We start from the raw sequence: 19542 nt of genomic DNA on the forward strand, positions 1-19542 counted from the left end.
TTAGCCTGTGTCTTTTTATTGGAGAATTGAGTCTATTGATGTTTAGAGACATTAATGTCCAATGATTGTTAATTCCTTTTCATTTGTTGGTGGTGGTGGTAGTGTGTGTGTGAGTGTGTGTGTGTGTGTGTGTGAGTGTATGTGTGAGAGTGTGTGTGTGTGTGAGTGTGTGTGAGTGTGTGTGTGAGAGTGTGTGAGAGTGTGTATGTGTGTGTGTGTGAGAGAGTGTGTGTGTGTGTGAGTGTGTGTGTGAGTGTGTGTGTGCGTGTGTGTGTGTGTGTGTGTGAGTGTGTGTGTGTGAGAGAGAGAGAGAGTGTGTGTGTGTGTGAGTGTGTGTGTGAGTGTGTGTGTGAGTGTGTGTGTGCGTGTGTGTGCACGAGCATGTGAATGCATGTGCTTGCAAACATTTGCTTCCCTCACTTGGATTTTCCCTGTGTTTTCTTAGCTGTAGTTACCTCTTTGTGTTGTAGGTTCTTTTCAGTGCTTTCTATAGGGTTGGATTTGCACCTAGAAATTGTTTACATTTGGTTTTGTCATGGATTTTCTTGTTTTCTTTATCTACAGTTATTGAAAGTTTTGCTAGGCATAGTAGCCTGGGCTGGCATTTGTGTTCTTTTTGGGTCTGTATGACATCTGCCCAGGATCTTCTAGCCTTCATAATCTCTGGTGAGAAGTCTGATGTCATTTGTGTTTTGTTTTGTTTTGTTTTCCAGACAGGGTTTCTCTGTATAGCCCTGGCTGTCCTGGAACTCACTTTGTTACCAGGCTGGCCTCCAACTCAGAAATCCACCTGCCTCTGCCTCCCGAGTGCTGGGATTAAAGGCATGCGCCACCATGTCTGGCACCTGATGTCATTCTGATGGGTTTGCCATTATATGTTATTTGACCTTTTTCCCTTACTGCTTTTAATATTCTTTCTTTGTTTAGAGCATTTGGTGTTTTGATTATTATGTGACAGGAGGAGTTTCTTTTCTGGTCCAGACTATTTGGAGTTCTATAGGTTTCTTTTGTGTTCATGGGCATTTTTTTTTTTTTTTTTTTTTTTTTTTTTTTTTTTTTTAGCTTAGGGAATTTTTCTTCTATGATTTTGTTGAAGATATTTTCTGGCCCTTTAAGTTGGGAATCTTTGCTCTCTTTTATACCTATTATCTTTAGGTTTTGTGTTTTCACTGTGTCCTGGATTTCCTGGATGTTTTCGGTTAGGATCCTTTTGCATTTTCTTTGACTGTTATGTCAGTGTTTTCTATGGTTTCTTCTGCAATGAGATTCTCTCTTCTATCTCTTATATTCTGTTGATATTTGCATCTGTGACTCATCTCTTTCCTAGATTTTGTACTCCAGTGTTGTCTCCCTTTCTGATTTCTTTATTGCTTCTATTTCCATTTTTAGATCTTGGATAGTTTTGTTCATTTCCTTTGCCTGTTTAATTGTATTTTCCTCTAATTCTTTAAGGTATTTTTGTGTTTCCTCTTCAATGGTTTCTAGCTGTTTACTGGTATTCTCTGGTATTTCCTCCCTCTATCACCATCATGAGAAGTGATTTTGGATATGAATCTTGCTTTTCTGGTGTGATGGTGTATCCAGGACTTGCCATAGTGGGAGGATTGGGTTCTGGTGATGCCAAGTAACCTTGGTTTCTGCTGCTTATGTTCTTATGCTTGCCTCCCACCAACTGATCATTTCTAGTGCTGCCTGCCCTTGTATATGTGGCTGGAGCCTATCCTTCTTCTGACCCTAGTTTTGTCAGAACTCCTGAGAGTTCAGTTGTTTCTGGGATCCTGTGAATCTGGGATCTTGTGACTCTGGGATGCTGGGTGTGTCAGAGCTCCTCAGAGTCCAGGTGTCTCTGTGATTCTATGATTCTGGGATCCTGTCATCCTGTGATCCTGAGATCCTGGGTATGTCAGAGCTCCGGGGAGTCAAGCTGCCTCCGAGACCCTAAGATCCTTTTGTGACCAAGCTCCTGGGATCCTGGGTTCCCGGGATCCTGGGACCCTGTGTCTGAAGTCAAGTTAGAGAGCCTGTGAGTGGAGCTTCCTCTGGGTGTTTTGGGACTGGCTGCAAAGTTTGTGCCCAAGGTCTGCTCAGGCCACAGGCTCAGACCAGAAGGAACCCACTCCAATGGTGGAATGGAGTTCTCAGGTGCCTGGGTCCCACTGTATCAAGTTACTTCCGGTGGTGGGACAGGTGTTGTGTCCTCCTCACCTCTGATCCTATGATCCTGGGTGTTAGAGTGCTTGGGAGTAGAGCTTCCTCTGAATGTTGTGGTACCACATTCTTCCTAAACACTCCATTAGAGGACAGTGTTTGGTGTCCATGCCCCTTCCTGTCCACACTCTCATCTTCTGTCCTCCCTGTGAAAAGCCACTGTACAGCTTTGTGGTGAGTTCATTTCAGTTCAAGTGTAAGACTGTTTTTGTTGTGGTGGTGTAGTATTTGATTAATAGCTCTTATATGTTCCTCTAGATTCTCGACATGCATTGGTAGTGGACTTGGTCACCTTTCCTTGTTTTATGATGACAGCTAGAACACCTGCCACTATCTCTTCTAGCTACTGCTCCTTTTCTGCTCTCTGAGCTAGACAGGCATCCATTGTTCACCCAGGAAGCCTGTCTCCAACATGCAGCCCTGGGTCTCCAGTCCTCAGAGACACTGGAGACCCCAGTTCAGAGACTAGATGAAAGTGTACAGCTAGATTCTGGCTGAGACAGCGACTAGCCTGATGTATATAAACTTTTCCTGAGCCAAATACATAAGTAGCCCGTGATGTGGTGTGTGTGTGTGTCCTTGATCATCAGAGCCCACATGAGCATCCCTGTGCCCTGGAAGGGCCACATACACCACTCAGTGTCCTCTAAAGAGTCCCTGGCATCGCACATGGCCAGGATGAGGACTGAGTGAGCTGTTTTTGGTGATGACTGCTGGGTTTGTCTCATGGAGGGTTCCCTAGACATAGTAAACAGTGAGACTACATGAAACCCATTACCCGCAGAGGAAATGTGTAAAATTTCCATGGGTTCAACCTTGTCATTTTTTTGATCACCCCTAGAATTGTGGGGGAGCCTGGCAATTCTTTGTGATAACCACCTGTTTAAACAAGGTGCAGTGTGTACGCACAGCGTTGGACGCAGGGATGGCGAGAATGGTGAGCACCATGACAGTTAGGCTGACGTTATCCTTGTCTGCATGCTTCCCCTGTCAGTTTGATAGAGAAGAAGCCCAGAAAGTGGAGACCTCTCTGTCCAGGAGCCCCGTTATGGGGCTCCGTGTCCCTAAATGTTAGGGGCTGTGCTGAGCCCAGGACAGCCACATCACAGTAACATAGTTTTTATTGTTCACCCCTGTTGGTATTTGCCCATTTTCTGCCACACCAGCTGCTTGCATTCCCTGCTTCCAGGATGGCTTGCAAGGATCCCATATCAGTGATTGACCTATTTGTCTCAGAGATGCACTCCACAGGTACACCTGAGTAGATTGTGCCACATGAGAAATGAACACTCTCATTTAAGATGAGTAATTAGTATCCAAATATAATATTCTTAGTATCCAAATATAATAAATATAGATATTATCTCTAACAATATGAGATCAGCTTAGGTGGGGAACCACAGCTGGGTGGAACTCAGCAGATCATTCTCCTAACTATATGTCAACCTTAGGCAGAGGGAAAATGAAATCTGGTGTACCTAATTGCACAGTGTAAGATAGAAATAACTGCTTGGCAGGTGAAACATCTCCAGCCTCATCTGCAGCCTCATCTGCAACCATGTCTGCAGCCTCATCTACAGCCACATCTTCAGGTGACTGTGTATCAGTTGATGTGGGCAGAGCTTGATCAAAAGTGGGAAGCTGCACTGGTCCAGGTTCTGGCACAAAGGGTCCCACAACTGCTGGTTCCAAGAGCTCCGTGTCCACTTGGGGTTGAAGGTCTCCCTGTGGCTCTGCCACAGAAGCTGGCCTCAGAGCCAGATTCTCTTGCATTCTGGGGGCATCCTGCTCTGCAGTTGCTGCACAGTCTAAGGGCAGAAGGAGACAGTCTTTTAGTCGAGGCAGCCTAGGATGGGTGAGCTTCCCCAAGATGCCGTTGATGGCCACGGAAGGCCTTCTCGTGCCAGAGGATTCCCAGTCCTCTCCTCACACTGGGACATCTTACCTGACTGCAGTCCAGCCCTGGCTTCAGGCCAAAGCTCTGCAGAATACACAGGAGGATCCCATTTCTGAAACCCCTTCCTACCTTGCCAGGCAGCCCAAGCCAGGCCTCCTCACCTTTCTCATGCTTTAGCTTTTTGGCCTCCTGCTCCTCCAGCCTAGAGAGCAGCTCCCTGGATTCTTTATCGAATTCTGCAGAAGGCATATGGTGCCCTGCGTAGTCCATCAACTGCCTCATGACTGCCAGGTTGGGGGAGTCAAAAAAATGCTCAGGGAATGTGTCAAGCCAGTGGGCCAGAAAGTTGAATATGGCACTGGGGGAAGAGAAAGTTGGAGGGAAGTTGAGTCAGAAGCCTGGCCTCACTTCACCAGAGGAGCCCTGGGCCCCATCAGACCAGACAATGGCTGCCAGCCTGTATGCTGATGAGCATAGTGTTCAGGAGTGTGGGGCTGTGTGCAGAGAACTCCAGACACTTTCTGTCCCTTGGAGAACAGACAGGGCTAACTGGGTAGGGTTGGGCTGTACTGTAGTGGGAATGGATTCTCCCAGGGTCCTTCATCTTCCATCCTTCCCTCTGCCCCTCAGAACCAAGGAACCCATTGGAGACCTTCATTTTCTTTTCACCTGCAGGAAACTTCTCATGCATTGTCCCTCTAGTGTGTATCCCCAAAGCAGGACTCCTGGCGAGTGTTTAGTCCTCAGCACTAGCCCCCGCACCCCACTGTACAGATGGGCCCTTACATCCCTCTTCCCCTCATACCTAACTCCACAGATGGGCCCTTACCTCCGTCTTCCTACCCCCAGTCCATAGATTGGCTCTTACATTCCTCTCCCACACCCCCACCCCTCTGCAAAGATGGGCTCTTACCTCCCTTTCACCTAAAGCCTACTCACCTCTTTGTGAGCTGGTCTTGCTCGCAGTCAGGCTGGAAGGATGGATACCTGTGGCATTCCATGAGGGTGTCACCCCTAAGGCCTTGTGTCCCCAACCTACTACTAGATCTACAGGGAGCTACATGAGTCTGAAGAATCTAGAGAGGGAGCACGGATCATGGGGTCTCTGCACTGTTCTGACTCCTGTGCTGAGGTCACTGATCTTCAGAGATCTTCACACATTGGGTGGGAGCCTAGCTGGTCCCTATCAGGGCTCTTGGTTGGTTCCAGGCTTTTTCAGTGGCCCTCTACCCCGGGAGCCTTTTCTGGCTCCATTAATCTTATATAGGTCAGATAAGGCCTAGAACCTCTTATACAAATGGGAAACGAGCTCTGCCCAAGGCACAGAAAAAGGTGGTGTTTGACATTCCCTGGGGACAGTGAAAGACAAGTACTAGAGTCCCCCAACCCCAAATTTGGACATGTCACTTTGCAGGTTCAGACTCAGGACCATCACTGCCAAGGTCCAATCATCTTGTTCTATGGGAGCACAGAGTCCCGGAGAAGAACAGAGCCCTCCTAACACCTAGGTTGGATGTAGCCACTCACGTTTTCATCAGCAGGTCCAGCACCTCCCAGGTGCTACAGTACCTATGGTAGACAGCCAGGAATAGGCTGATGGATAGTTGGTCGTGGTAATGAACTGCAGCTGGTATATAAGCGATCATTTGTTCAACAAATTCAAAGGTGTTGTAAGTAAACTTGGGTGGGTTGTACGGAAAGTCTGGCTCCTGTTTATTGTGAGGACAGATGTAGAAAGGCAGGAAGGTTTAAATGTAGAAAGTCTGAGAGACATCAGCAATCCATTACCACAGAGGCATAAGTAAGCATCAGGAATGCTCCTCAGAGTGTCACAGGAACATACACCCAGGCAGGGACCTCGGGGGAACAGGGGGTCCAAGGAGAAGGTTTCCTGCTATAGGCTGGCCTGTGTTACCTTGGGATTCCTGCGGGAAGCATGCCAGAAGTGTGTCAGAGGGCGTATCAAACATCTCCACAAGTGGCCAAGGTCACCACGCTTGGGTTTTTTTGGGCCCAAACCCCTGGAAATCTGAAAACAAGAAAACATCCTGTTCTTCCAGGCACCTCCAGAGTAGTGTCAGGGAAGGCTACTGTTGGCCTCTGGTTACCTGGTAACCAGCATCATGAGTTCCACCAGGACTGTTAGGCAAGTGAGGTCACTTCCTGAGGTCCCAAAGCCTCAGCCCCTCCTCATAGGCTTTCTTTAGGGGTTACCAGTACTGCCCATTGCTGTCCCTCTGTCTTGCATGTGTACAAATGGACACAGTGGCATCCATAAGCTCATGCCACTACACTGTCCTGGGAAGCCTGGTTTCAGGGAGACCCTCATATTTGAGAAGGCAGGCAGAAGTTTCCACATGCATCCCAGGAAAAAGCAATTTCCTCTTAGGGTATCCTCACAGTCCTGACTTGCTCCCTGCAGATCATTCTAGCATGGGTTTTCTAGTATGTCATGCCATGTATATGATCACAGATGCCCTCTACCTTGAAAACCTCCTAATAGTGTTACCAGAGGTGAAGGCACACATAACTATTTGTGTCTGTGCACTCACATGTGCCCAGGAATGCATATGAACACACAAACACACATACACAAATATTAAATCAAGAAGCCTTAAGAAGGAAGTGTATATTTTTGCTATATTGTTTCTGAATAGAGTGGTTTTTATAAACATTTGTAATTATTTTAATGTATTATTTGATATGTAGTATATTGTGTTTTATTACATTTATGTGTGTGTGTGTGTGTACATGCACACCCAGCACAGCATACTGGTTAAAGTCAGTAGCTGGCTGTCTCCTTTCATCCCCTGAGCTCTTCAGATAACAGGTTATATTTCCAGAGTGTTCCCCTCTCCACTCACCAGCCCAAACACTTGCATTTTACAGGGTCCTTTTTAGTTGATTTAATTTCCCTTTTTCTTTCCTGTTCTGGGACCTGAACCAGGAGGATTTTGAGGCAAGCTAGGTAGGCCCTCTACCTCCAAGCAGGAACTCTGGCCCCAGAAATCAATTTACATGATTTATTGATTAATGTACTATTATTATTGTTGTTGTTTGTTATCATCATCATCATCATAATCATTATCAATACATCTGGAGAGACGGATCAATGATTAAAAGAACTCCCAGAGGATCCAGATTCAGTTTCAAAACCCACGTGGCTCCTCACAACCACTGTAAGTCTGGTCCCATAGGCTCAGACGCCCTCTTCTGGCCTCTGTGGGCACTGCATGAATGTGGTACTTCGTACATGTAGGCAAAAACCTCATAGTGCATCACACTAAACTGTTTTTAATGTGATGTGTCAAATTTGCGGTGCAGAGAACGGTATGCTGGTAGGAAATATTTAGGCTTGTGTTAGGAAAAAAGAAGGCTAAAAAACCAAGGTAGTAGGAATCCCTGTGAAGACAAAATAAAGACAAAGAAAGAAATTGGGATTAGCCAAGAATAAAGAAAAAAAAAAAATACATAAGGGACCTGAGGGGAAAATACCAAAGAAGTCATGAAAGACAAATACTATTTTTTTGAGGAAATGAATAAAAGTCAGAACTCTGACAAAAAACGGTAAAAAAAAAGTAAAATGATGAATTCAAATGGAGAATTTTATTTAATAGCTTTTAGACGTTAAAACAAACACAAACATCTGGGCATGGTGGTAAATGCCTCTAACCCCAGAACTCAGGAGGCACAGGCAGGGGTATTGCTATGAGTTTGAGGCCAGTTTGGTCTACATAGAAAGTCCCATGCCACTAAGGTCTACACAATGAGACCCTGTCTAAAGTGCAAAAGAGCAATTTATGACAAAGCTTGCAAATTCTCACGAATAGGATGAATTCTTACAGCATAACACACTCCATTAAGGCTGAGACCGTGGTAAACCTTGTTGCTCTCCTCGACTCTGGAACTTGCTTTGAGCAATGCCAGACTCACCCTCCAGGCTGAGAGGGAATATCCTGAGGCAGAAGTGAAGAGCAGAGTGCTTGTCTCGAGGGTGTCTCAGACAGGGCAGTGACCTGGTGTGGATCTTCAGAAATAGAAATTTCAAAGCAGCCTTGATCCTCACCAAGACACTCAAGCTGCTTGGTGTGTGGCTGGGCCACTCCACCCTACCACAGTGCTGGTGGATGGGCAGAGGCTCTCACCAGCTTCTCCCCTGTGTGGGTGGATGCCTCAAACCGGTTCCACAGATCTCTCTCACTTCTGGATGCTTACAGTAGCAGCATGGTGTCTTCTCAATGTCATGGAAACGTTTCACCATGGCTGCTCTTAATGGAGCAGTGAGATCTATTAGCTGAGGTCTGTATTAGCTGGCCGTTGACTACAAAGGGTATTTGGTATCTCAGTGTAGCCCCAAGCCTTTCTCAGGGTGAGCTTTAAAACACACACACACACACACACACACACACACACACACACACACACACCATGTCTTGGGTTGACATTAGCAAGAACAGTTAGCCAGAAGAAGAATTATAGAAGTCAAAAGGCAAGGTTACTACAGAAACTTTCACAGAACTTTGGACTTCTATGGATTAGGTCTTTGTTTTAGTTTGGCAGGTGGTTCTGTCTATGTGCTGATCTTTATGGCCTGGATGGTACTTGTGATGGTTTATATATCCTTGGACCAGGGAGTGGCACTATCTGAAGGTATGGCCTTGTTGGAATAGGTGTGACCTGGTTGGAATGGGTGTGTCACTGTGGGTGTGGGTATAAGATCCTCACCCTACTTGCCTGGAAGTCAGTCTTCCACTAGCTGCCTTTGGATGAAGACATAGAACTCTTAGCTCCTCCTGCGCCATGCCTGCCTGGATACTACCATCCCACCTTGATGATAATGGACTGAACCTCTGAACCTGTAAGCCAGCCCCAATTAAATGTTTTTTATAAGACTTGCCTTGGTCATGGTGTCTGTTCACAGCAGTAAAACCCTAACTAAGACAGAAGTTGGTACCAGGAGTGGGGTATTGCTGTGATCGGCCTGACCATGCTTTTATTTGAAAGAATGTGGATTTTGGGACTTTGGATTTGGAAAGCAATGGAATGCTTTAAATGGGGCTTAATGGGTCATCCTAGTAGGAATATGGAAGACTTTGTTGCTAGAAGTAATTTGAACTGCGTTGACCTGGCCCAAGAGATTTCAAAGGAGAAGAATTTCAGTATGTGGCATAAAGACAGTTTTTGTGGTATTTTGGTGAAGAATGTGGCTACTTTTTGCCCTTGTCTGAAAAGTCTGCCTGAGGCTAAGGTGAAGAGACTTGGATTAATTGAATTAACTGCATTGACAAAGGAAGTTTCAAAAAAGCCTAGCAGAGACTCTGTTCTCTGGTTAAGTCTCACAAAGAGAAGTTTGAACAAGCATAGCAAGCTTAGAAAGGCCAAATATAAAATATATGGTTTGAGTATTAAAGGCATACCAGGATGTGAAATGGAGCAAAATCCTGTGTTCTAGGAGATAACAGATTAAGGGAGTGGGACCTTGGGGCAAGATCCTACCCAGCTAAATTAAATCCAGGCATGGTGGTACACACCTTTAATCCCATGAGACAGGCATGCTGATCTCTGCATTCAAGGTCAATCTACAAAGCAAGAACCAGGATAGCCAAGCTTAGGCAGTGAAGGATTTAGAAAACATAAAGCTAGTGATAATGTAATAGTACAAGGGGATCATGTTCTAGTTCCTGTAAGCAGCAGAACTCGGCAGCTTCAGCCATGTGGCTCTGGCTCTAGAGTTAAGAATGGAAGGAACTACTGGGAAAATTGATGCTGATTAGCTGGAGCTAAGGAATTAGCAGTGATTAAGAAGAGACCAGCATCACTGAGGTGGAATCTTCTGGAAATTGTTTTCTGGGAGCACAAAGAAGCTGTGTTCCAGAGATACCCAAGGTTGTACCTCATGCTGCGGCTGGACTTGGTAATGTGTAAGAGTCACTCAGGTGGTACTGCTTGTGAAGGAATGAAGGGATCATGGAGAGAAGCTGAGGCTTAGCACTGTGAGAGGTCAGGGAAGGCCATTGGAGAAGGTGAAGCCTCAGCTGTAGTTGATGGCCCAGGACTGAAGGGGTCATGTAAAGGATTTGAGGCTTGGCACCCTGAAGAAAGCCTATGAGAGGCTATTGGTGAAGCCTAGTTGGAGTGGAACACCCCAGTGTATTGGAGATGTCAGTACCATGAGATGATCACCAAGAACAGCAGCCGTAGTGGAGTGGATCAACCTGAGCTTAGAGTGCTACAGAGGGCAGAGCTGGAAAAGTGATGCCAGCTCTTAGGAGGAGTCCAAAAGATCAAGTGGAATCCCAGACACTGAAACAAGAAGCTGTAAAATTGAAATTGCCTTGGAGACTCAAATATGTTAAAGATGCCAGAGCCATGGGATACATGCTGAGGAAAGCTGCTCACAGGGAGTGGAACCAGCCCAGGAGAAAGCAGTTTGTTGTAGTCAACAAAGTTGAAAAAGGAGTGGAGATCTGAAGACCGCTTTGACATCAGCCAAGGAGATGCAGAGTTTGGAGTTTGCCCAGTTGGTTTCCTGCCTTGCTTTGGGGATTACAGTTAATTAAGTTGAATGAATCTCAGAAGAGACCTTGAACTTTGGACTTTTAACATTGTTGCAACTGCTAAAGACTATGAGGACTTTGAAAGTTAGACTAAATGCATTTTGTTTAAATATGGCCCCCATAGACTCATGTTTTTGAACAAGTCTATGGGGACCAGGGAGTGGAATGTGATGGTTTGTATATCCTTGGACCAGGGAGTGGCACCATCTGAAGGTGTGGCCTTGTTGGAATAGGTGTGACCTGGTTGGAATGGGTGTGTCACTGTGGGTGTGGGTATAAGATCCTCACCCTAATTGCCTGGAAGTCAGTCTTCCACTAGCAGTCTTTGGATGAAGACATAGAACTCTTAGCTCCTCCTGCGCCATGCCTGCCTGGATCCCGCCATGCTCCCACCTTGATGATAATGGACTGAACCTCTGAACCTGTAAGCCAGCCCCAATTAAATGTTTTTTTATAAGTCTTGCCTTGGTCATGGTGTCTGTTCACAGCAGTAAAACCCTAACTAAGACAGTACTGTATTCATGGATTCACTTGTGCTAAGGTCTAGGGCCCTGCCATGTACACCCATGGTTGCCATGATAGCCTTCATCTCTATGTTGGGGATTGGTGTTAATGCTTTGAATCTGCATGTCCAGACACTGAAGGTGCTTGTCCCCAATTGGTTTTTGATCTATCAATGAAGATGCCAGTGGCCAATGGCTAGACACTTAGAGTTGTGAAGGTAGAATACAGAGAGAACCATCTGGATTGAGGAAGAAGAAGGGGACACAGTAGTGGCAGGAGATAAAGCCAACCAGCCACGTGAGTTTTTAGGTAAGAGGCCACTGGCTGCTTCCCTGATTGACCTGGGGGTAGCAGTAGAAGTTTTAGGAATGCCCAGCCTTTGAATTAGCCAAGGCATTTTAAAATTAACTGGTGTGTTTGTGAGTGTGTGTGTTCCAATCATGGATCCAAGTTAACACCTGGGTGCATGCTTTCGATCTGCTGGGAGCACAAAATGGTGCAGCCAAAACTCACTGCAACATTTCTACAGTGGATCAGGAGTAAGCTCACCATAGTAAGTACTATTGTTAACAATGAAACTGAATTTACACCAGGTAGTGGTGGCGCACGCCTTTAATCCCTGCACTTGGGAGTCAGAAGCAGGTAGATTTCTGAGTCCGAGGCCAGGGTGGCATATATAGTGAGATCCAGGATAGCCAGGGCTACACAGAGAAACCCTGTCTCAAACATTGACTTTCTTCATCACTACACCATTTCTCTTGACTAGCAATGTGATGATGCAACAAATGAGACTTGCTCACTTAATAAGAAAAAATTATATAGTGTTTTCCCAAACAAACCTCCCAAAAAGGAAAAAAGGTGCAAGCAGAGAACTCCCCCATAAATCTTGTCCTCTGATCTGATGTGTTCATGGGTGCCCCCTCTCTCTTTTTCTCTCTCTCTCTGTTTCCCTCTGTCTCTGTCTCTGTCTCTGTCTGTAGGAAGCCAACTCTAAGATGGCACCGGTTTCTGGTGTGCCGTTGTCATATACAACACCACTGCGCAGGCATAAGCCCGAGTCTGGCGCCAACCCCTCCCGAGCGGGTACATGCTAATTAGGTGACAGCAGTTCAACCTATCCCAGGAGGACACGAAGCCTTTCCCTGTGCTGGGGTGTATATAAGCAGACCTCCCTGGTTGCCCGGGGTCCCTGTAGCAGCATCGAGGCATTCCTGCAATAAAGGCTGTTGAGAAGAATCCGACCGTGTTGTGTCTTCCTTGCCGGCCAAGGCGGGTGCAACATCTGTCTCTGTCTCTGAGCTCCTCCCACTCTCCATATCTAAAAAAGAATGATTTTTCAGGCAGTGATGGCACACGCCTTTGATCCCAGCACTTGTGAGGCAGAGGCAGGCGGATTTCTGAGTTCAAGGCTCGCTTGGTCTGCAGAGTGAATTCCAGGACAGCCATGGCTACACAGAGAAACCCTGTCTCAAAAAACAAACAAACAAAACACCAAAAACATAAAATAATAAAAGGGAATGTTTTAAATCAAATAGTGCTGGCAATAAATCATAAACGTTGTTTAACCCTTTCTGCGACCCTGCATCGGAGGCCGGACTCCAGCTGGTATAAATGGTCCTGCCTCAGCCTTCAGAGACCCAGAGGATATGTAACTGCTCCAACAATTCCCTAAGCCATTTATTTAAAGACAGTTCTCCATGCCAGGCATAGCAATTCACACCTGCAATCCCAGCAACTGAAAGGCAGAGACAGAAAGACCCCTTACATGTGAGATCAGCTTGGTCTATGGAGAGTAGTGGCTCTCAACCTTCCTAATGCTGAGACCTTTAAATAAAGGTCCTCAGATGGAGGTGACCCCCATCTAAAAATTATTTTCATTGCTACTTCATAAGTGTAATTGTGCTTGAGTTATGAAACATTAATATAAATATATGTTTTCTGGTAGTCTTAGACAACCTCAGTTGAAAGGGTAATTTGACACCCCCAAACTCAATCCAGAAGTTGAGAACCAATGATCTATAAAGAATTTCAGGCCAGCCATTGCTATGCAATGAAAACCTGTTTTTAACAAAAAAGAAGAAGCAGAAGCAGAAGCAGAAGCAGAAGCAGAAGAAGAAGAAGAAGAAGAAGAAGAAGAAGAAGAAGAAGAAGAAAAAGAAAAGAAGAAGAAGAAGAAGAAGAAGAAGAAGAAGAAGAAGAAGAAGAAGAAGAAGAAAAAGAACAAAACTGTGTATCTAGATCATTACTATTCATTAAAGTCAGTAGCCAGTTAGCCTGCAAGAGAGACAGATGTGTTGGTTTACTTTGCATAAAGAATTAAATATTGGCAGCCAGCAGTGCAACCTCAGCAGGTTAAGGCTGCTTACCATGTAAAGTTGCTGAGCTGATTGCCATTCCAAGAAGCTGGTTAAGGTAAAAGTAGAGAACTGCTCTTCCAGTCCCAGGCACTGCGAGAGCCGCAGGTTACCGTGCAGACATGGCCAAGTCCAAGAACCACACCACACACAACCAGTCCCGCAAATGGCACAGAAATGGCATCAAGAAACCCTGGTCGCAAAGATACGAATCTCTTAGGGGGTTGACCCCAAGTTCCTGAGGAGCATGCGCTTTGCCAAGAAGCACAACAAGAAAGGCCTGGAGAAGATGCAGGCCAACAATGCAAAGGAAGTGAGTGCACGCGCAGAGGCCATCAAGACCCTGGTGAAGCCTCAGACCATCAAGATGCCAAAAGGCCCCAAACTCAAGCGGCTGGCTTTCATTGCTCACCCTAAGCTTGGGAAGCAGATTCGAAGCTACATGGCCAAGGGTCAGAGGCTCTGCCAACCAAAGCCTAAGGTTCAAACCAAGGCAGGGGCCAAAGCTCCAGCTAAGGTCCAGGCTTCAGCTCCAGCCCAGGCTCCCAAAGGTGCCCAGGCCCCTGTGAAGGCCCCATAGAAAAGGCTGCTGCCAGTGTGAAGACAGACGGACTGCTGGGACACACCTCCTCACGTACTATTTGCAGATGACCAGTGTCCTATGCTGTTCTTACAAATAAACTCAGGCAAGATCAAAAAAAAAAAAAGAAAAAAAGTAGAGAACCAACTGCATAAAGTTGTCCTCAACCTCAGCAACTCCACTATGACATGTGCACTTCCCTTCCAACCCACACTAAACACACACACACACACACTCACACACACACATACACACACACTCACACACAAACACACAAACACACACACACACAAACACACTAAAAATACTTTTTCAAAACAGCATTGTATCAAATACTGATAAATGAATTAAAGATCAAAACAAGAAGAGCAGTTTCTCTTGTGAGGCTCCAGAACCACTATAAAAAGCATAAAAGTAACAGGAGTCCGAAATCCTCACACGTCAGGCGACAGCTGCAGTGCAGACAGGCTTTGAGACAGGCTGGAGGGCCAGGTCAGCAGTTCAGAGCAGTGGCTGCTCTTGCAGAAGACCTGAGCTTGTTTCCCAGCACCTACGTGGTGGCTCACAACCCACTGTAACTCCAATACCAGGGAATATAACTCCTTTTTAAAAATTTTTTACTTTTTGGTTTCCTCCGGCACCAGGCACAGGCATTCCTGCAGGCGAGACACCCACACACATACATTCAAAGGGAAAAAGAAAAGGTTTGCCTCCCACATCACCCCAGGCTTACCTTTAAAGCCTGGCTCAGAAAGTTCTCAGCTCTGTTCCCAAGGTCCCTTTAAGAGCAGAACCAGAGCCATCTAGTGGCCCAGTGGGGAAAGGCCATGTTTAATTTACCAGAACCCATGTGATGGAGGGAGACAACTGAAGCCTACAACTGTCCTCTGACCTCCACACACATGTGCACACACACACACAAGTAAAGGTAATAGTTGTTTGCAGAGATGTCTTAGCTGTTAAGAGTGTGTGCAGTCAGCCGGGTGTGGTGGCGCACGCCTTTAATCCCAGCACTGGGGAGGCAGGCGGATTTCTGAGTTTGAGGCCCTGGTCTACAAAGTGAGTTCCAGGACAGCCAGGGCTATACAGAGAAACCCTGTCTCAAAAAAAGACAAAAAAAAAAAAAAAAAGAGTGTGTAGAGTCCTGATCATGTCCAGTGCAGGAGATCTATACCTGATACCCACATTGGTGGCTCCCAACTACCTACAACGCCAGCACCAGGAGATCCAAACCCATCTTTCACCATTGCATCTACCAGTAGTCACATGAACACTCACTCCCCCCACACTACGTGATGTAAAATAATAATATAAAACATTTCACATGAGGTGCAGATCAGCAGGTGAGTGGCACAGTCTTAAAATCCCAGCACTGGTGCTGTGCAGTAGAACATCCTGGAGTTCAAGGTCATTCTCCTACTTGGAAGCTCTAGGACAGAGTAAGCTACACAGGAGCTCTCTTTTATAAAACCTGGGAGCTAAGGGCAGTTGCTACCAAGTCAAACCTCACCACCTGAGTTTGATCCCTAAGACACACAAGGTAGAAGATGAAAACGATTTTCAGCAGATCATCTGCTTGTGCACATCCATCACACACATGCACACACACACTTATACTTACTCACATACACACACACAGAGGAAGAAAGAGAGAGAGAAAGAGAGAGAGAGAGAGAATATGAATCATGAGGAGACAAAGACACGTTGATCTGTGCCATGGTTTTCCTCTTTCTTGTACCTGGAATCCTGATGTTGGAAGTGTCCTCTGGACCACTACCATAGTAGCATATACAATAAAACCACAAACTGGATAGGACTAAGCAAGTTTATGCCCTGTGAGAAGTGCCAGGGACCATTTCCTTAAGTTATCCCTTAACTTCTTTCTGAAGAGAAAGGAAGAGGAGAGGATGGAAGAGGGAACCAAATTAGGGAAGGACTGGGAGTAGAGGAGGGAGAGAAAAATGGGGTAGGGATATAAAGATGATAAGTATTTTTTATTTTGTGTACGTGTGTTTGTGTGTGCATATGAGTTCCTGTGCACGTGTGTATGCACTGACACAAATAGCTATGTGCGCCTTCAACTCTGGTAACACTATTAGGAGGTTTTCAAGGTAGAGGGCATCTGTAATCATATACATATTATGACATACTAGAAAACCCACGATAGAATATCTGCAGGGAGCAAGTCAGGACTGTGAGGATACCCTAAGAGGAAATTGCTTTTTCCTGGGATGCATGTGGAAACTTCTGCCTGCCTTCTCAAATATGAGGGTCTCCCTGAAACCAGGCTTCCCAGGACAGTGTAGTGGCATGAGCTTATGGATGCCACTGTGTCCATTTGTACACATGCAAGACAGAGGGACAGCAATGGGCAGTACTGGTAACCCCTAAAGAAAGCCTACGAGGAGGGACTGAGGTTGTAGGACCTCAGGAAGTGACCTCACTTGCCTAACAGTCCTGGTGGAACTCATGATGCTGGTTACCAGGTAACCAGAGGCCAACAGTACCCTTCCCTGACTTACTACTCTGGAGGTGCCTGGAAGAACAGGATGTTTTCTTGTTTTCAGATTTCCAGGGGTTTGGGCCCAAAAAAACCCAAGCGTGGTGACCTTGGCTACTTGTGGAGATGTTTGATACGCCCTCTGACACACTTCTGGCATGCTTCCCGCAGGAATCCCAAGGTAACACAGGCCAGCCTATAGCAGGAAACCTTCTCCTTGGACCCCCTGTTCCCCCAAGGTCCCTGCCTGGGTGTATGTTCCTGTGACACTCTGAGGAGCATTCCTGATGCTTACTTATGCCTCTGTGGTAATGGATTGCTGATGTTTCTCAGACTTTCTACATTTAAACCTTCCTGCCTTTCTACATCTGTCCTCACAATAAACAGGAGCCAGACTTTCCGTACAACCCACCCAAGTTTACTTACAACACCTTTGAATTTGTTGAACAAATGATCGCTTATATACCAGCTGCAGTTCATTACCACGACCAACTATCCATCAGCCTATTCCTGGCTGTCTACCATAGGTACTGTAGCACCTGGGAGGTGCTGGACCTGCTGATGAAAACGTGAGTGGCTACATCCAACCTAGGTGTTAGGAGGGCTCTGTTCTTCTCCGGGACTCTGTGCTCCCATAGAACAAGATAATTAGACCTTGGCAGTGATGGTCCTGAGTCTGAACCTGCAAAGTGACATGTCCAAATTTGGGGTTGGGGGACTCTAGTATGTGTCTTTCACTGTCCCCAGGGAATGTCAAACACCACCCTTTCCTGTGCCTTGGGCAGAGCTCATTTCCCATTTGTATAAGAGGATGTAGACCTTATCTGACCTATATGGGATTAATGGAGCCAGAAAAGGCTCCCGGGGTAGAGGGCCACTGAAAAAGCCTGGACTCAACCAAGAGCCCTGATAGGGACCAGCTAGGCTTCCACCCATTTTGTGAAGATCTTTGAAGATCGGTGACCTCAGCACAGGAGTCAGAACAGTGCAGAGACCCCAGGATCCGTGCTCCCTCTCTAGATTCTTCAGACTCAAGTAGCTCCCTGTAGATCTAGTAGTAGGTTGGGGACACAAGCCCTTAGGGGTGACACCCTCATGGAATGCCACAGGTATCCATCCTTCCAGCCTGACTGCGAGCAAGACCAGCTCACAAAGAGGTGAGTGGGCTTTAGGGGAAAGGGAGGTAAGAGCCCATCTGTGCAGAGGGGTGGGGGTGTGGGAGAGGAATGTAAGAGCCAATCTATGGACTGGGGGTAGGAAGAGGGAGGTAAGGGCCCATCTGTGGAGTGAGGTATGAGGGGAAGAGGGAGGTAAGGGCCCATCTGTACAGTGGGGTGCAGGAGCTAGTGCTGAGGACTAAACACTCGCCAGGAGTCCTGCTTTGGGGATACACACTAGAGGGACAATGCATGAGAAGTTTCCTGCAGGTGAAAAGAAAATGAAGGCCTCCAGTGGGCTCCTTGGTTCTGAAGGGCAAAGGGAAGGATGGAAGATGAAGGACCCTGGGAGAATCCATCCCCACTACAGTACAGCCCAGCCCAGCCCAGTTAGCCCCGTCTGTCCTCCAAGGGACAGAAAGTGTCTGGAGTTCTCTGCACACAGCCCCACACTCCTGAACACTATGCTCATCAGCATACAGGCTGGCAGCCATTGTCTGGTCTGATGGGGCCCAGGGCTCCTCTGGTGAAGTGAGGCCAGGCTTCTGACTCAACTTCCCTCCAACTTTCTCTTCCCCCAGTGCCATATTCAACTTTCTGGCCCACTGGCTTGACACATTCCCTGAGCATTTTTTTGACTCCCCCAACCTGGCAGTCATGAGGCAGTTGATAGACTACACAGGGCACCATATGCCTTCTGCAGAATTCGATAAAGAATCCAGGGAGCTGCTCTCTAGGCTGGAGGAGCAGGAGGCCAAAAAGCTAAAGCTTGAGAAAGGTGAGGAGGCCTGGCTTGGGCTGCCTGGCAAGGTAGGAAGGGGTTTCAGAAACGGGATCCTCCTGTGTATTCTGCAGAGCTTTGGCCTGAACCCAGGGCTGGACTGCAGTCAGGTAAGATGTCCCAGTATGAGGAGAGGACTGGGAATCCTCTGGCACGAGAAGGCCTTCTGTGCCCATCAATGGCATCTTGGGGAAGCTCACCCCATCCTAGGCTGCCTCGACTAAAAGACTGTCTCCTTCTGCCCTTAGACTGTGCAGCCATTGCAGTGCAGGATGCCTCCAGAATGCAAGAGAATCTGGCTCTGAGGCCAGCTTCTGTGGCAGAGCCACAGGGAGACCTGCAACCCCGAGTGGACATGGAGCTCTTGGAACCAGCAGTGCCCACATCAACTGATACACAATCACCTGAAGATGTGGCTATAGATGAGGCTGCAGACATGGTTGCAGATGAGGCTGCAGATGAGGCTGGAGATGTTTCACCTGCCAAGCAGTTATTTCTATCTTACACTGTGCAATTAGGTACACCAGATTTCATATTCCCTCTGCCTAAGGTTGACATATAGTTAGGAAAATGATCTCCTGAGTTCCACCCAGCTGTGGTTCCCCATCTAAGCTGATCTCATATTGTTAGAGATAATATCTATGTTTATTATATTTGGATACTAATAAAAATGAATTGTTTACTCATCTTAAATGAGAGTGTTCATTTCTCATGTGGCACAATCTACTCAGGTGTACCTGTGGAGTGCATCTCTGAGACAAATAGGTCAATCACTGATATGGGATCCTTGCAAGCCATCCTGGAAGCAGGGAATGCAAGCAGCTGGTGTGGCAGAAAATGGGCAAATACCAACAGGGGTGAACAATAAAAACTATGTTACTGTGATGTGGCTGTCCTGGGCTCAGCACAGCCCCTAACATTTAGGGACACGGAGCCCCATAACGGGGCTCGTGGACAGAGAGGTCTCCACTTTCTGGGCTTCTTCTCTACCAAACTGGACAGGG

General features: G+C 46.7%; 2 protein-coding genes and 1 pseudogene across 2 annotated transcripts; 2 read left to right on the forward strand and 1 right to left on the reverse strand.

Moving 5' to 3' along the window:
- Window positions 1-3346: 3346 nt before the first annotated feature.
- LOC110294701 (uncharacterized) lies at window positions 3347-6195 on the reverse strand. The gene is made up of 5 exons (XM_021163103.2): window positions 6021-6195; window positions 5633-5814; window positions 5045-5092; window positions 4267-4463; window positions 3347-4016 (listed from the first exon to the last, which is right to left on the reverse strand). Exons 1-5 carry the CDS (start codon window positions 6150-6152, stop codon window positions 3643-3645), a joined length of 933 nt encoding a protein of 310 aa, XP_021018762.1. The 5' UTR covers window positions 6153-6195; the 3' UTR covers window positions 3347-3642.
- A 7438-nt stretch (window positions 6196-13633) lies between these two features.
- On the forward strand, window positions 13634-14100 carry LOC147005402 (large ribosomal subunit protein eL29 pseudogene; annotated as a pseudogene).
- A 2501-nt stretch (window positions 14101-16601) lies between these two features.
- On the forward strand, window positions 16602-19217 carry LOC110288721 (uncharacterized). The gene is made up of 5 exons (XM_021154989.1): window positions 16602-16781; window positions 16988-17169; window positions 17710-17757; window positions 18339-18535; window positions 18787-19217. Exons 1-5 carry the CDS (start codon window positions 16650-16652, stop codon window positions 19098-19100), a joined length of 873 nt encoding a protein of 290 aa, XP_021010648.1. The 5' UTR covers window positions 16602-16649; the 3' UTR covers window positions 19101-19217.
- Window positions 19218-19542: the final 325 nt, after the last annotated feature.

The sequence above is a fragment of the Mus caroli genome, unplaced genomic scaffold (genome assembly GCF_978045245.1).
Source record: "Mus caroli unplaced genomic scaffold, Mus_caroli_1 scaffold_4, whole genome shotgun sequence".
Taxonomy (NCBI): Eukaryota; Metazoa; Chordata; class Mammalia; order Rodentia; family Muridae; genus Mus; species Mus caroli.

What these genes read in the sequence shown, in the direction of transcription:
- LOC110288721 (XM_021154989.1), top strand. Translation starts at nt 16,650, where the DNA reads ATGTTTTCTTGTTTTCAGATTTCCAGGGGTTTGGGCCCAAAAAAACCC. An exon ending in CTGGACCTGCTGATGAAAAC is followed by an intron (nt 17,170 to 17,709) that starts GTGAGTGGCTAC and finishes GGAATGCCACAG; the next exon opens with GTATCCATCCTTCCAGCCTG. An exon ending in CAAGACCAGCTCACAAAGAG is followed by an intron (nt 17,758 to 18,338) that starts GTGAGTGGGCTT and finishes CTCTTCCCCCAG; the next exon opens with TGCCATATTCAACTTTCTGG.
- LOC110294701 (XM_021163103.2), bottom strand. Translation starts at nt 6,152, where the DNA reads ATGTTTTCTTGTTTTCAGATTTCCAGGGGTTTGGGCCCAAAAAAACCC. An exon ending in CTGGACCTGCTGATGAAAAC is followed by an intron (nt 5,093 to 5,632) that starts GTGAGTGGCTAC and finishes GGAATGCCACAG; the next exon opens with GTATCCATCCTTCCAGCCTG. An exon ending in CAAGACCAGCTCACAAAGAG is followed by an intron (nt 4,464 to 5,044) that starts GTGAGTAGGCTT and finishes CTCTTCCCCCAG; the next exon opens with TGCCATATTCAACTTTCTGG.